The 12,335-nt window shown below is 42.7% G+C and overlaps 2 protein-coding genes across 3 annotated transcripts in view; one reads left to right on the top strand and one right to left on the bottom strand.

Moving 5' to 3' along the window:
* Positions 1-1,942, top strand: part of LOC129589617 (uncharacterized) — a 43,801-nt gene extending 41,859 nt beyond the window's left edge. For both annotated transcript variants that reach the window (XM_055484435.1, XM_055484434.1), the window contains 4 exons: positions 45-251; positions 423-590; positions 1,477-1,556; positions 1,631-1,942. In XM_055484435.1, the coding sequence (XP_055340410.1) occupies positions 45-251; positions 423-590; positions 1,477-1,556; positions 1,631-1,657 (482 nt within the window). In that variant the 3' untranslated portion in view covers positions 1,658-1,942. The remainder of the gene's footprint in view (positions 1-44; positions 252-422; positions 591-1,476; positions 1,557-1,630) is intronic.
* Positions 1,943-2,521: 579 nt separating this feature from the next.
* On the bottom strand, positions 2,522-6,063 carry LOC129589689 (uncharacterized). The gene is made up of 2 exons (XM_055484531.1): positions 5,645-6,063; positions 2,522-3,654 (listed from the first exon to the last, which is right to left on the bottom strand). The coding sequence occupies exons 1-2, from the start codon at positions 5,900-5,902 to the stop codon at positions 3,124-3,126; spliced, it is 789 nt and encodes a 262-aa protein (XP_055340506.1). The 5' UTR covers positions 5,903-6,063; the 3' UTR covers positions 2,522-3,123.
* Between the last annotated feature and the right edge of the window lie 6,272 nt (positions 6,064-12,335).

Here is a 12,335-nt window from a genome sequence, read left to right as displayed (position 1 = left end):
TTGAATCCTCATTCGTGCAACACTGCTTACTGACTACGTTGCAGACTACTCGGACCATAAGAAAGTGAAAATTGCTTCGACTAAATCGTTCGTGGTAGAAATGTCCGCCTGCCTTGAAGCATTTCAAGATGCCATAAATGCTGGCACCACTGGAACGCTGCGAATTCCTCCCGATATGGAGGAGCTCGTCACACAGACCGCAGCCGACCAAGAGCGTCACTTTGCTGATATCCGCCAGCGAGCGCAGCACGGTAAGTACGCCGATAATTTTCATATGAAGCCTGCATAGTGCATAGCCCGGGTCCGCTGGTTCCCTTGTTTACACGTTAAGCGCGAGTACTTAAACAGAGCATCGTCAGATGCTGCCTGTGCCGCGAGTACTCCGTTCTAGCTCTTTGGATATTACATTTTATCTTTTTTAGAATTCACTGGCGCGACACAGCAGATCTCCATGTGGAAGAGCAAGGCAGCAGGAGCATCCAGCGCTGCCATGGGGGCAGCTGATTCGCTGGGTGCTCTCAGCGTGCCAGTGCCCGAAGATCTGCGTTTTGCCATTGTGGGACTGCACGAACAACTCAAGGGATATGCAGGTAAAATAAACAAAATCAGCGTACGCGTCCATATTTGTCTGCAATGTCGGAGTGAAGTACTCTGTACGTGGTTGAAAATCGGTTGACGCTGAACCGTCTGGACCAGTGCCCATGTGCTCTCGGAATTTCTGACTGACGGGAGTCGTGAAGTGGCAAGTTCGAGACGTCGACTAATTTTTTTGTGGTCGAAGGACCGATAGAATTGTTGTTTAGTATTTAGTACAGCATTTTAAATTGAACTAGCCGTATTTGTTGATCACATCATTGCACGAGCGCGCCAGCGACAGTCCGCTGGAAGATGTTTCGCATTTCCAATGGGAAAGTGGGGAAATAATGTGAGTACGGTAAATTTATTCGCAAACTGTAAAACCGTTCGCAAGCCGACGCCGAACTGAACTTTATCCGCGCTCAAAAATTTCAGATTCACCTCCCAAAGTTCATTGACTGTTATCAATCAGTTACAGTTTGTTTAAGTTTTGATGGTTAAACACTTAGAGTTTCCAGCCCACGTGTACTTTTACTTTCGTAAAATCTATCTGTTGCAGCACCCTCCGCTTCGCGTTCAGTGCAAATTACAGCTACAGCTTACAATTAATACTGTTGGATTACAGCGTAGGCCATAGGAGGGTGCCTGTCAATAATGATTAAACATAACTGAATTATCTTTTCAAAGGATTGTTGAACGGCTAGTGTATTTAACTGGAAGAGATGCGACAAAACACTCAAAAATTACGCTGTCACCGTTTACTGAGCGGTAATCGCGCGGTGCTGCCTGTTCTCTCAGTTTCAGCTGCGCGACCGTATCGGTTTCAGCGTCACTCGATCTTCGTCATTTCATGGGCCATTGTATAATGTTCACTTACGATTCTTCATGCAAAATATACAGATAAAGCCAGAAGCCAGGAAGAGGATTTTCTCAGCACTGAACTGAAGAAAGCGGATCTGGTCATGGCATACGTCAACTTGGTAAGCAAAAATTTTATTTCGTGGTACTGTAGAACGGGCCTTCCATGATACTAACCCTAATTGGGATTTGCCAGGTGAAATCATTCCAAGCTGATAATTAAGAAGTGAATGAAGCGCGGTAGTCGATTAGATCGGACACGGAACTGCAACGCTTGTGCTCCATATTCTGGTTGTTTTTATGTAACAAAGGGTACTGGCCCGCAAGTCCTTAATGGGGCGTCAATAATTATTACTGCTTTTTTGCTTCGTTTTTCCATAGGCGATTGTACTTTGACTTTTGTTTCTTCGACTTTCCTTATTGCTGTACGAGTACCCCATAAGTATGTTATTGCAGTTTTGTTTTGTTAGACTCAGTGAGTCTAACAAAACTTGTTGACAAGCATAAAACTGTCCGATTGCCCTTCTAATAGTAGTCCTTTTACAATAAATAAAAATAGTTACAAAGATCGCAGTTGAGTAGACACGGTAGCGGACGGCCAGGGGTTGACGCTTCCCATTTTCCATTGTTGCGAGCCAGTTTGTTGTCCATACGGATTGCGGACCGTACCGACATTGTGATGATTTCTGTGCAGTACAGTTATCACCACTTCAGGTACAGCGATGAAGAAGCACCACAATACTGCGCCATCTTTGCGCCCTCTAAATAATAAATCCAGTTTAATGTCTTCCACCTCCAGTCGGATTCGACCAGGTATTTAAGTCGTTTGCAATAATACATTAGGGTGATTGCCTAATTAAAATGGGCGAAAGGATGAACTACAGAAAACAATTGTAACTCAACCATTAATAGTCAGCATAGCAAATGCGTCAGTGTTCTTCAAACTACAGTAAAAGGCATAGGTACATAAAATCCCCCAGTTACTTACGTACGTCCTAAGCCGGTGTACATTTCGACGAGTCATTCAGTTCAGCGACAGTTCTTTTATTATAACTCACTTACAGTATTATGCGATTACATAATATATTCGTACATTATCGGGACTCACGAACTCAAGAAAAACTAACTTTCAGTCTCCTGAACAGCAGCACATTTTTACCATGGGAATATACGAATTAAAAATAGTACAGTAGGTTATTGAAATTGATATGGAACAACGAAGTGCTTATGGGTAAACATTAGGCAATGTAGTACCGTAGTTGAATGGTAAAAATGTGACAGGCAAAAATGTCACCTCCGTCAAAAGTTTTCCCTAGGCGTTTTTGACGTGCTCCACATCCGAAAGGCAGCCCCTTGACCCTACTCATAGACATGACGAATCTAAACGGAAAAGCTGATTTCAGGTCAATCTAGCATCTTTCAGTAACCGCCACCAGCGTTTCCAAGACGTAATCAAATGCAGAAACTTCAGCAAATTTGCCAAAGTGGTGACATTACTGCTGCAGTGACGAATTGGATGTCCGAAGTGATGGACTTTACTGCCTGAGTGATAATCCTGGATCAGGTATCAGATAAGGGCCCATTATCGCCGGAATGAACCAGCTGTGAGATACAGTAGACATAATTTCTTGTGAGTAGTGAGCATAAAGTAAAAAGTAACTGCAACGTTTAGCGCAATGCTTTCACTGTTCACGAATGTCCTTGGTCACGATTGTGTACGGCAGGATTAGCTGGCCACATCAACTTTATGATGGTGTCCGACGATGGAAACACAAATGGTTCAGCCGGTTTAACCGCTCCCCGGTACCATACTTTCAGAACAAGGGCGTGTTGACGCCGTCCATTCATAACACACAGATATCCGGTAGCAGAATTGACCGCTTCCATCAGTACAAACGGCACCAGAATCTTGCTCTGGGTTTCCAACACGAACATGTAATGGAAAGTGTCCAATGTACAATAGCAAATACTCAAGGATATGGCAATGGTAGCCACAAGAACTGACACTGCCATATGGATTTTAGCAGTTGCCCACACGAATGCGCTGCGGTGTTCCAAATCTGCGGTGAAGGCGCACAGGTTAGTGGGTCCCAGAACTGTCTGACGGAAATTCCTGATGTGTAGCAGAATTCTTGTGGCGATAATTGCGTTCAGGATAGGCTGTATGCTAATAGCGAAGTACGGAATGATGCCAAAAAGCGTTAAGGCGACTTCCTCGAGCTGTAAAAGCCCATATTTAATAATGGTTACAGATTTACTTATATGTATACGGTATAACCTACTGTATGTTACATACTTACATTAACCCGGCAACGTCTGCTAGGTGGAAAAACCACCAGTAAAGTTCGCCAATTTTTACAACGCCAGAACTATTGTCATTACCTGGGCTACGTATGCATGAGATAGAACAAAGATAACTCTCTTCACAGTGAATTTTAGTTTTTTAATCAGACACACCATAAAAAACGTAGATTGCTTAAAAAACACTGAAAAAATAACGTTAAGTTCTACGAAGTGTATCTAAATCGGCTTTTGTGATAAAAATTTGGGATTAAATTAGTGATAACTTCATGTGAGTATCTCAAAATTTCAGTATCAAACAAAAGTCTGCAGCTCTTCTGTAAAAAACTGTGAATTTTCAAAAACAGCTGGTGGAAATTCCACCGCTTGGGCATTGGCGTGGGACAGTAGCATGCTGCCTGAACAGGCACAGTGACCAGAGCCGCACACTTCATATGATTCAGCCGTTGCACACTAACAGAGTAGCCAAACCAGGACACTGTCATCTAACGGATCAAAATATCAAACAAATAAAGAGATCTGAGTGCTTTTATAATAGCATAAATGGTAATAAAACATTTTTCTTATCATATCACAATTTTTTCTTCGACTGCAATAGGTAAGAGAACAATCAAACGACGTTGTGATCGAAGCAGCCAACCATAAATATGGCTGGCTGTGATCAGTGTTGTGCACATGTAAACTGGCGCAGCCCACCATGACCCTGTTGCATGCTGACCGGAAATGACACATTCTTTTGATTATAAATCCAACCATGAATCTTTTCATGATGAATTAAATTGCATAAGCTAACTATTGTAAACAGCTACCACAGCCAGGTTGATTCGAGTAGGTCAAGTAGCCACAATGTTGTGTACAAAGGAATTTGTGTGGTGTCGCACCGGCAACCACCTTGCCCACACCGTACGTATTGTATGTCGTGAATGCCCAAGCGGTGGAATTTCCACCTACCCTTCAAATTGTAAACTACTGCAGCAAAAATTTTGAAAAAATTAGTTTAAGTTCATTATATTATTGTTATTCTATGGTATGAATTTCAACTTCGACAAAAAATTCCTTGATACCTCGGGCATTGCCGGGTTAAAACATTTTACTCGGTACAAAACACCACACTCTTGTTTCTGTAGAATCAAGGTAGCATTTGTTTTCTCGCTCTCCCACACGCTGTTTCCTGGTGCTTTACGAGATTCTGTACCCACTACCCGGTTATCGTAGTCATAAAATACAGATCACTCAATATGACTCCCACCGTAATAACTAATAAGCCCCTCCCTCGCCCCCTTTACAAAATAAGGCAGCCCTGGAATTACAGCCCAGGGCACTGAGGGCAGTAATAAGTGGCATTCAGCAAAACGATAGTACTGAAGCGCATATGCAGTTTTCTACAAAACATGCAAACCATTCAGTAAACGGACATTTGAGGCTGCTGTTCGGCAGACGACCGTACACACGCTTACAAAATGCAGCACATAAATTGGGCAATATAGTACCGTTATATTTAACTGACATTCAGTTTCATCAGGGGATAACGAAACTTTCGGTGCGCCGGTTTGCATTTAAACTGTTTGTGGTGTTGTTTCAGCGCTTATGCTTAAACTACAGTACTTGCTTTTAATTTCACCCTGAGCTTCTAAAAGCGATTTTAAGCGAATGTTGCTTCACATCTAGATTTCATGCCAATTTATCATACAGCAAATCATTTTGGTTACCGAATTCCACAACGCAAAGCAAAACCGTGTTTGGGAGTGCGCAAATGCTTAGCTTCCGTAATCTTAAACGAATCACTTTCCTTAACGTACAAGTTACACGCTAATTTCCATGATCTTTGCCGTATCAGCGTTCTCAGCTGATGACTACAAATAGTTAAAGAACGACAATTTTTCAAACGAATCCTTTAATTGAATCTTACCATGTAGAATTTAAGGTTGGCCTTGCTGCGCACAATGTTTAGCGAGAACAACACAACCCCGAAGCGGAGCACACTTAGCACAGCGATGACAGTAGTGAAACAGACGGCTTTGACCGCATAAATCCAGATGTCTTGAGTAATAATATCGTGCCCGTTCTTCCCGTGGTCAAAATGACGTGCACTGCATGGAAACATACCCGCTTGTTTCCATGGCTTTTTTGACTGGTTTGCATACATTCCGGAATGATCGCTGGCCATTTTCTTGCTATACTACGTCACATTGATGAATACCCTCCGATAAGTCAGAGAAGCATTTAACGCGCTATTTTTTAACTAAATTTCTCCACTGGTTAATACCAGAATTATATAAATTAGTATGTACAGGATGCTTTTGTAACATTATAAGAGTATTATCCTTCTATCTGTACCTACATACTGGTTGCAATGCGTTGACTTTGTGTTTACGTATTGTTTCTGTAGCAGCAGCTGTATGGGAAAAATCAATATTTCCCACTTTCCAGCACTCAACATCGCCATGCAGCCCTGTTATACGCTTGGCTGTCGTGTGTGCTGAACCACTGCCGCTCTCCTGTAGTGGAAGTTGTAGTGTATACGGACGTATACGATGCCCGATGTTGTTATGTTACTTGTGAATGCTGTTATCTGACTTTGTCCAATGGCTAGTTGTGCCGTAGCAACTGGGATATGGGAATTCCAAGTTATGGGAATTTACTGGGTTCTGCTTAGTAAGTCAGCAAGCTCGTAAAATAAAACTTATCGCCGCCGAATACATGGCACCAGGTATTTAATCTATAGTGGGCATTTATCATGTAGTTAATACACCAATGTCTACTGTAGGAGGGCAGAATATTATTAACGTAAAGACAAAATTATGAAAGCAAAGAAAAGGGCATGCGCAGTGCATGGTGTACTGTCCTACATGTAACATGAAGTATACTGCAGCTGAATACAGATAGAATGAAAAAATGTTTAGAAATGGATAATCTAAACATATTGATTCCTAGCCACAACATTTTTTACGGTTTTGTTCATCAAATTTCGCAATGGCGATGCGAGCCAACCAAAGGAGCTCAATGATGTCTACGATCCGCGATGGAGGATTGTACGGTTCCGGCGATTGGAACTTTTCTTTATGCCATGTCTTGAGAATCAGGGTGTACTGACGCCACCCGTTTACAGTGTTCAGGTATCCCGTAACGAAATTGACCGCTTCCGTTAGCAGAAACGGTACCAGAATTCTGCTCTGGGCTTCCAACACAAACGTGTACTGCGAAGCGTCCAGTGTACTATAGCAAATATGCAGAACTACCGCAGCAATGACTACGAGAACCGGCACACTCCTATCCAGCACAAAAGCATTCGCCCACACACATCCGCTCTTCCGTGACGAACGTGAGGGAGAAATAGTGAAAACACGCAGGGTAATGGGCGCAGATGCGGTTTGACGGAAATTTTTTAGACGTACCAGAGTTAACGCAGCGAATATCACGTTCAGTATGGGATATGCGCTGACAGCAAAATAAAAACTGACTCCCAGGAAAACGAAAACGTTTTTTCCCATCTGCAAAAAAAATCTTACGTAAAAATTTCTTTTAATCATCCAGACTTTACAGAACCCAAGTATTTGACTACGAATATGCAGTTTTATGAATACCAATAATTTTGACGAACCGTACCAGATTGAACTCCAGACTGGCCTTGCTACGCACACTGTACAGAGCAAACAGCAGTACCATGAAGCGGAGTGCACTGAGTACAGCGACAACAGTTGTGAGGTAAACCGCTTTGACAGCACAGTTCCAGATTTCCTGGGTGATGACATAGTGATAGTTCTTCGCGTGCTCAAATCCCTGTGCGCTGTACGTATACAGATCTGCGTGTTTCCGTTGCTCTGGCTTGTCCCCATGAATTTCAGGTTGGCTGTTAGCCATTTTCTTATCATAACAGATTCCGATTGCACATATGCAAATAAACACCGACGCGTAAAATCGAAAGTTTAAAAACTTTTTATAGAAACATCTTTTATTAAAACTAGGGCACAGCAATACAGCCACAGAAGTGATTTGTTCTATTAATTTCTATGTATACGCCTTATGCTACTTTTGCTTCTGAAACAACTGGTTGCAATACATCGATTCAATTTTCTGTATCACCATCCAGCATTCAGCAGTGTAAAGGAAAAATCAGTATTCCCTCGCTACCCGCATCCAGCGTCGTAATGCGCCGTATGTACATCTTTCCGGGGGTGTCCGGTGTACTGCACGTTGTCCAACAGCGTTCAGATTGTACAAGCCCATCCAACAATTCTTTGACCGCTGTAAGCGCAGCGCATATAAATCGCGCACAGTAATGCAATTACGCATCGTAGTGTAGTGGCAGATATATTTATAAATATTCAACCAACAATAATATATTAGATCACAATTAATCACCGATAAAGCATCATCACAGTTAAAATTATCAGGTTAATCAACAAAACCAAACAGATCGCAGTTAGAATTATCATAGTTAAATTACCAGTAACTACAAAAGAAACAGATCAGTTTATGAACTACCATTCATGAAACAAAATATGGAACAAAATATCAGTACTCAATTCGAGCGCCACCTGCGTGGAAGACCTTCTCATATCGCACTGGATAAGATTTGTAAAGATTCTGGCAGATTTGTTGCTTATTTACGTTGAATACGCAGACTCATGTGGCGTGATGTGTCGAAGCACATTAAATGGCTCAAGCCCACGTTTCTTTAAATTCCCGCTTACAGCGGTCAAAGAATTGTTGGATGGGCTTGTATCTGTGTACGTGGTATTCATGATCATGCATACATACTATAACCACAGCCCAGTAACAGAGCCCTCCGACTCTCCATATGTGCCATTGCATGCTAGATTTGATGAGCACCGGCAATCTTAATGAGTGAGCAAACAAAGTGCCCCGATTTTGCAACAGCGATTTGTGCAGATGTGAACCGATCTGACAGCAGTTTGTGCGAGATCTGACAATCCTCGCACAAACCGAGGTAGTTTCAGTAGAATCCTACACTGATTATTTGTAGCAAACCGGAGACAGTTATCTGGTACAGTGAATACTGCCATTCTGGGATTGGCAGTTTTTGATCAGAGGCTGAACGTTCAATAATTTAAACGTTAATGCGAAATCGTTGATGTAATTGTGTATACGGCGTACAATCGTTATTCGCAACATGCTAAACCTTGTATTGTACTCAAACGTTTTAGCGTGTGGGATGCAAATGTTCGCCTGCTGACTGGTACAGAAATAATCCATTTTACTTTTGGCCAGACCGTATGTACTGCCTTTTTTGCTGGATGGATCAATTGTCATTTACAGTACCCATCTGAAACTGTAATGCAAGTACAGTTAATGCCATATTTGTACGGACAAGTTTCATGAGATTGTCAGCTTCTGCAATCTGCAATCTGCAGGTTCAGTAAATATTTGAAAGCAGCAGGTGGCAAACAGCAAATACCGGCTTTGATAAAAGATGTTGTAGGAAGTAATACTCACCGTAATAGTTCTACTTAACTCCTACCCTACTCTAGGGTAGAATTAGAATATATGCACATATATATCGGAAAAGTTTGGAAATAATGCGTGGGGATGCCATGAGTGTGTTTTAACTCGCTTTTAAGTACGGTCCCTTCTCGCGCCAACTGGGACAAATTTTTCATTTGAACGTAATAATTTTTAGTGAGCGATGGTCGTCTCTCTGAAAACTGAATAATAAACATATTAGTACATAGAAAAAGCAGCATATCGTGATGCTCACATGCATCCGTCCATCTACAGTACATAAAATCAATGCGGCACCGTACAAATGCAACTGCATTCTGGGCGCCACAACCCGCAAAATTGGGTTGAAGAACAGTCAGTGAGCTAAGTATCCACATATACAATTACAGTGAGCACACCATTCACGCTGAAGTGTTACGAATAACGGCAGTATGCAACACCATTCGTGCATGCGCACCTCCTGTGCATCGGATGCGCTGATGTCGTTGTTCAGCAGTTCTTCGGCGGTGACGTTAAGTAGCGCTGCTGAGACTGAAAACTGCTGCCGATCCATTCAAAACCGCTATTGTGCCGCTCGCACAGAATATCATTCTCATCAGAGTGACCTTTACCGAAACATCAGTTTTAGCTCAAAAAACTTACCGCCGGAACAAACTTTATCAGAAAGGGCGTAAAAAGTACTACTGAAATCGCCGGAATCTAATTAATAACTTTTGCATAAGCAAGAAAATGTTGAGTTAGCGAAACAAATAATAAACTGTCGCATACCATAGCTAAAACCTCAGACATCTCCGATTTGAAATATTTTGAAAAAACTGTCTTGTTGTGCGTGGGAGATTTGAGATGTTGGCGACAATTGTCTGGTGGTAGAACACCAGTGCAGAGAGGCGTTGTAATGTCAAGCGGTTTCTTTGCCGTCATTTTCTCCATCGAACGTTGGTATTCATTGACAAACCTGAATTCCTGGGCCATCGGTTTTCTTGTAACGCAGAGTCGCAAACAGATCTTGGCAGTTTGTATTCAGCCTAGAGTATTGACATAATACACGCACCGCGTGTAGTATCCAACCTACCGCAGTCAGCAGAGAAGGAACTTTGGAGATTGGTTTTGTCCTGATGCCTCCTTCCGTAGATAACAGTGCACAATACACTGAATCTCGCTCACACACTGCACAAACATCAACAGGACGGGATCACCATGATATTACTCACTTTAATCACATTGTTGTTCATTCACATGAAGTCACACACAGACTGCCGAATGCTAGCCGATGACGAAGCGCAGCTTCTGGGAAGCACCATTTGCGCATGAACACTTGCTGTGGATCCAAAGCGGCGATGTCGTTGTTCAGCTGCCCTTCGGCGGTGGCCTCAAGTAGCGCCGCCGACGGCTGATAATCGTTGCCGTTCCACTCGACAGTTATTGTGCCTCCAGAAAAAGAGATCCGACCGTTCTCGTCAGGTTGACCTTTATTGAAGCTTTTGTTTAGTAACCTCGTGAAAAGTAACGCTGTACAATACCTACCAATAACTTTCCGGTAACAACTGTAAAAATGCAAAAGTTCAATGATTTATTCATAAAAAGATACAATTAGCGTCTCACGTAGTCTCGAATTCCCATGGTGCTCTGGTCGCTCTTATTCCCCACAAAACGAATGTTCTGGACGATCTGTTTTCATATAACGCAGAGTCACAGAGAGCCTTTGCATTCAGCCTGTTGTCAGGGGAAACTAAACGGCAGCCTGTGTGATGCAAAAATGCAAACTTGTGCCGTTAACCGTGGCTGGAATCCGCTAGTGTGCTCGAATGTGCGTACCGGATGCCGTCGTGACCACATGGATCGTTACCTGATCTTGCTTTCTAAATACAACGAAACCGCAATAGTCATTCTTGTTGATTAAGGGAAGGTAAAGTTAAGTGTTCCTTCTGGAACAGCGACAGAATCGGATCCCCAGCGAACTATGTATGCAACTGTCAGCTCCCAGAGCAGTCTTTATCGCATTTTCATGTCGCCGCACTCCACATCGCACAATTTTATGATTATCAAGCGATTACGTACACTTGAAAGTGTACACGATTTGTCGGTTTTGACTTCGATATATTACTGCCTTGAAAACTTTTTGCCTTTTTTCGAGACCCGTTGAATTGTTGGTAACAGCAAGCTAACTAAGGAACTGAGATATTTCCGAGAAATCTTGTGCTGGACACATTAGATGCCAGTACTTGGGTGCAATGTTAAAAATCGTTCTTGACACCGGCAAAACACATTATTTTCTCTACAGTACAGGAAATAAATTTGCGAGCGAGAGATCAACCATGAAGCCGACGTTTACAGTAGGTTACTGCCTTCCCGGAACGAAAATGGAGACCAGAAGTTACTGTGTTTTTGTTGTAGCTACTCTGTATCTTCAATTTTTAACCCTCTTACACGCAAATGCGCTGTGTTTTAATCTACGGTGCACAGTTTGGTGCATGTTCCTAGTGTAACATTCCATTCAATAAAAAACAAATCACAAAGAAATTACGTAAACAACACACAGTAAATCCAGTGAAAACAAAATTTGGTAGAGAGAGATATGTAAATGCTACCTTAGTATGTACGCACGATTTAGTGTAAATAATAATCATAATAATAAAGAAGCCAAGACTGCTGAAAATCGAAAACACGTTGATTGTATTATCCATAAATCACTCGCAATCGTGAATCCGATTCTAATTGATCATCTCAGCATGCAAAGCCAATTGTCCATCACGCAGATGGACGTAGTATATGGCAAACTTCTCGTTCCAGATGTTTTCCACCACAATCCCCATGGGATATCCCAGGCTGTCCACCCCATCATGGGTAAAATCTTTTTTCATGCGCGGATCAGCCATAATATCTTTGAACAAGACACCATTCAATTCCTTACCATTGTCATGCACTAGTTTCTTCCAGCAAGTGTATGTCACGCCATCCACAGTTGTCTCCGCGCCAAGTGCCAGCCAGCCGAGCGGTCCCAACAGAATAGCCGCCGGTGCGACGACCCCGATAGTACCAGCTCCCGCGGCAACGGTGCCGGCTCCGGATGCGGCGACTGCAATACCCGTTCCGGTAGCAGCACCGACGGCCCCTCCGATCGTCGCTCCCTCGCCGGT

Source organism: Paramacrobiotus metropolitanus, unplaced genomic scaffold, assembly GCF_019649055.1.
Source record: "Paramacrobiotus metropolitanus isolate TYO unplaced genomic scaffold, Prichtersi_v1.0 Parri_scaffold0000036, whole genome shotgun sequence".
NCBI classification, from domain to species: Eukaryota; Metazoa; Tardigrada; class Eutardigrada; order Parachela; family Macrobiotidae; genus Paramacrobiotus; species Paramacrobiotus metropolitanus.
Note: the sequence above shows the minus strand (reverse complement) of the source record. Positions and strands in the feature narration are given on the sequence as shown.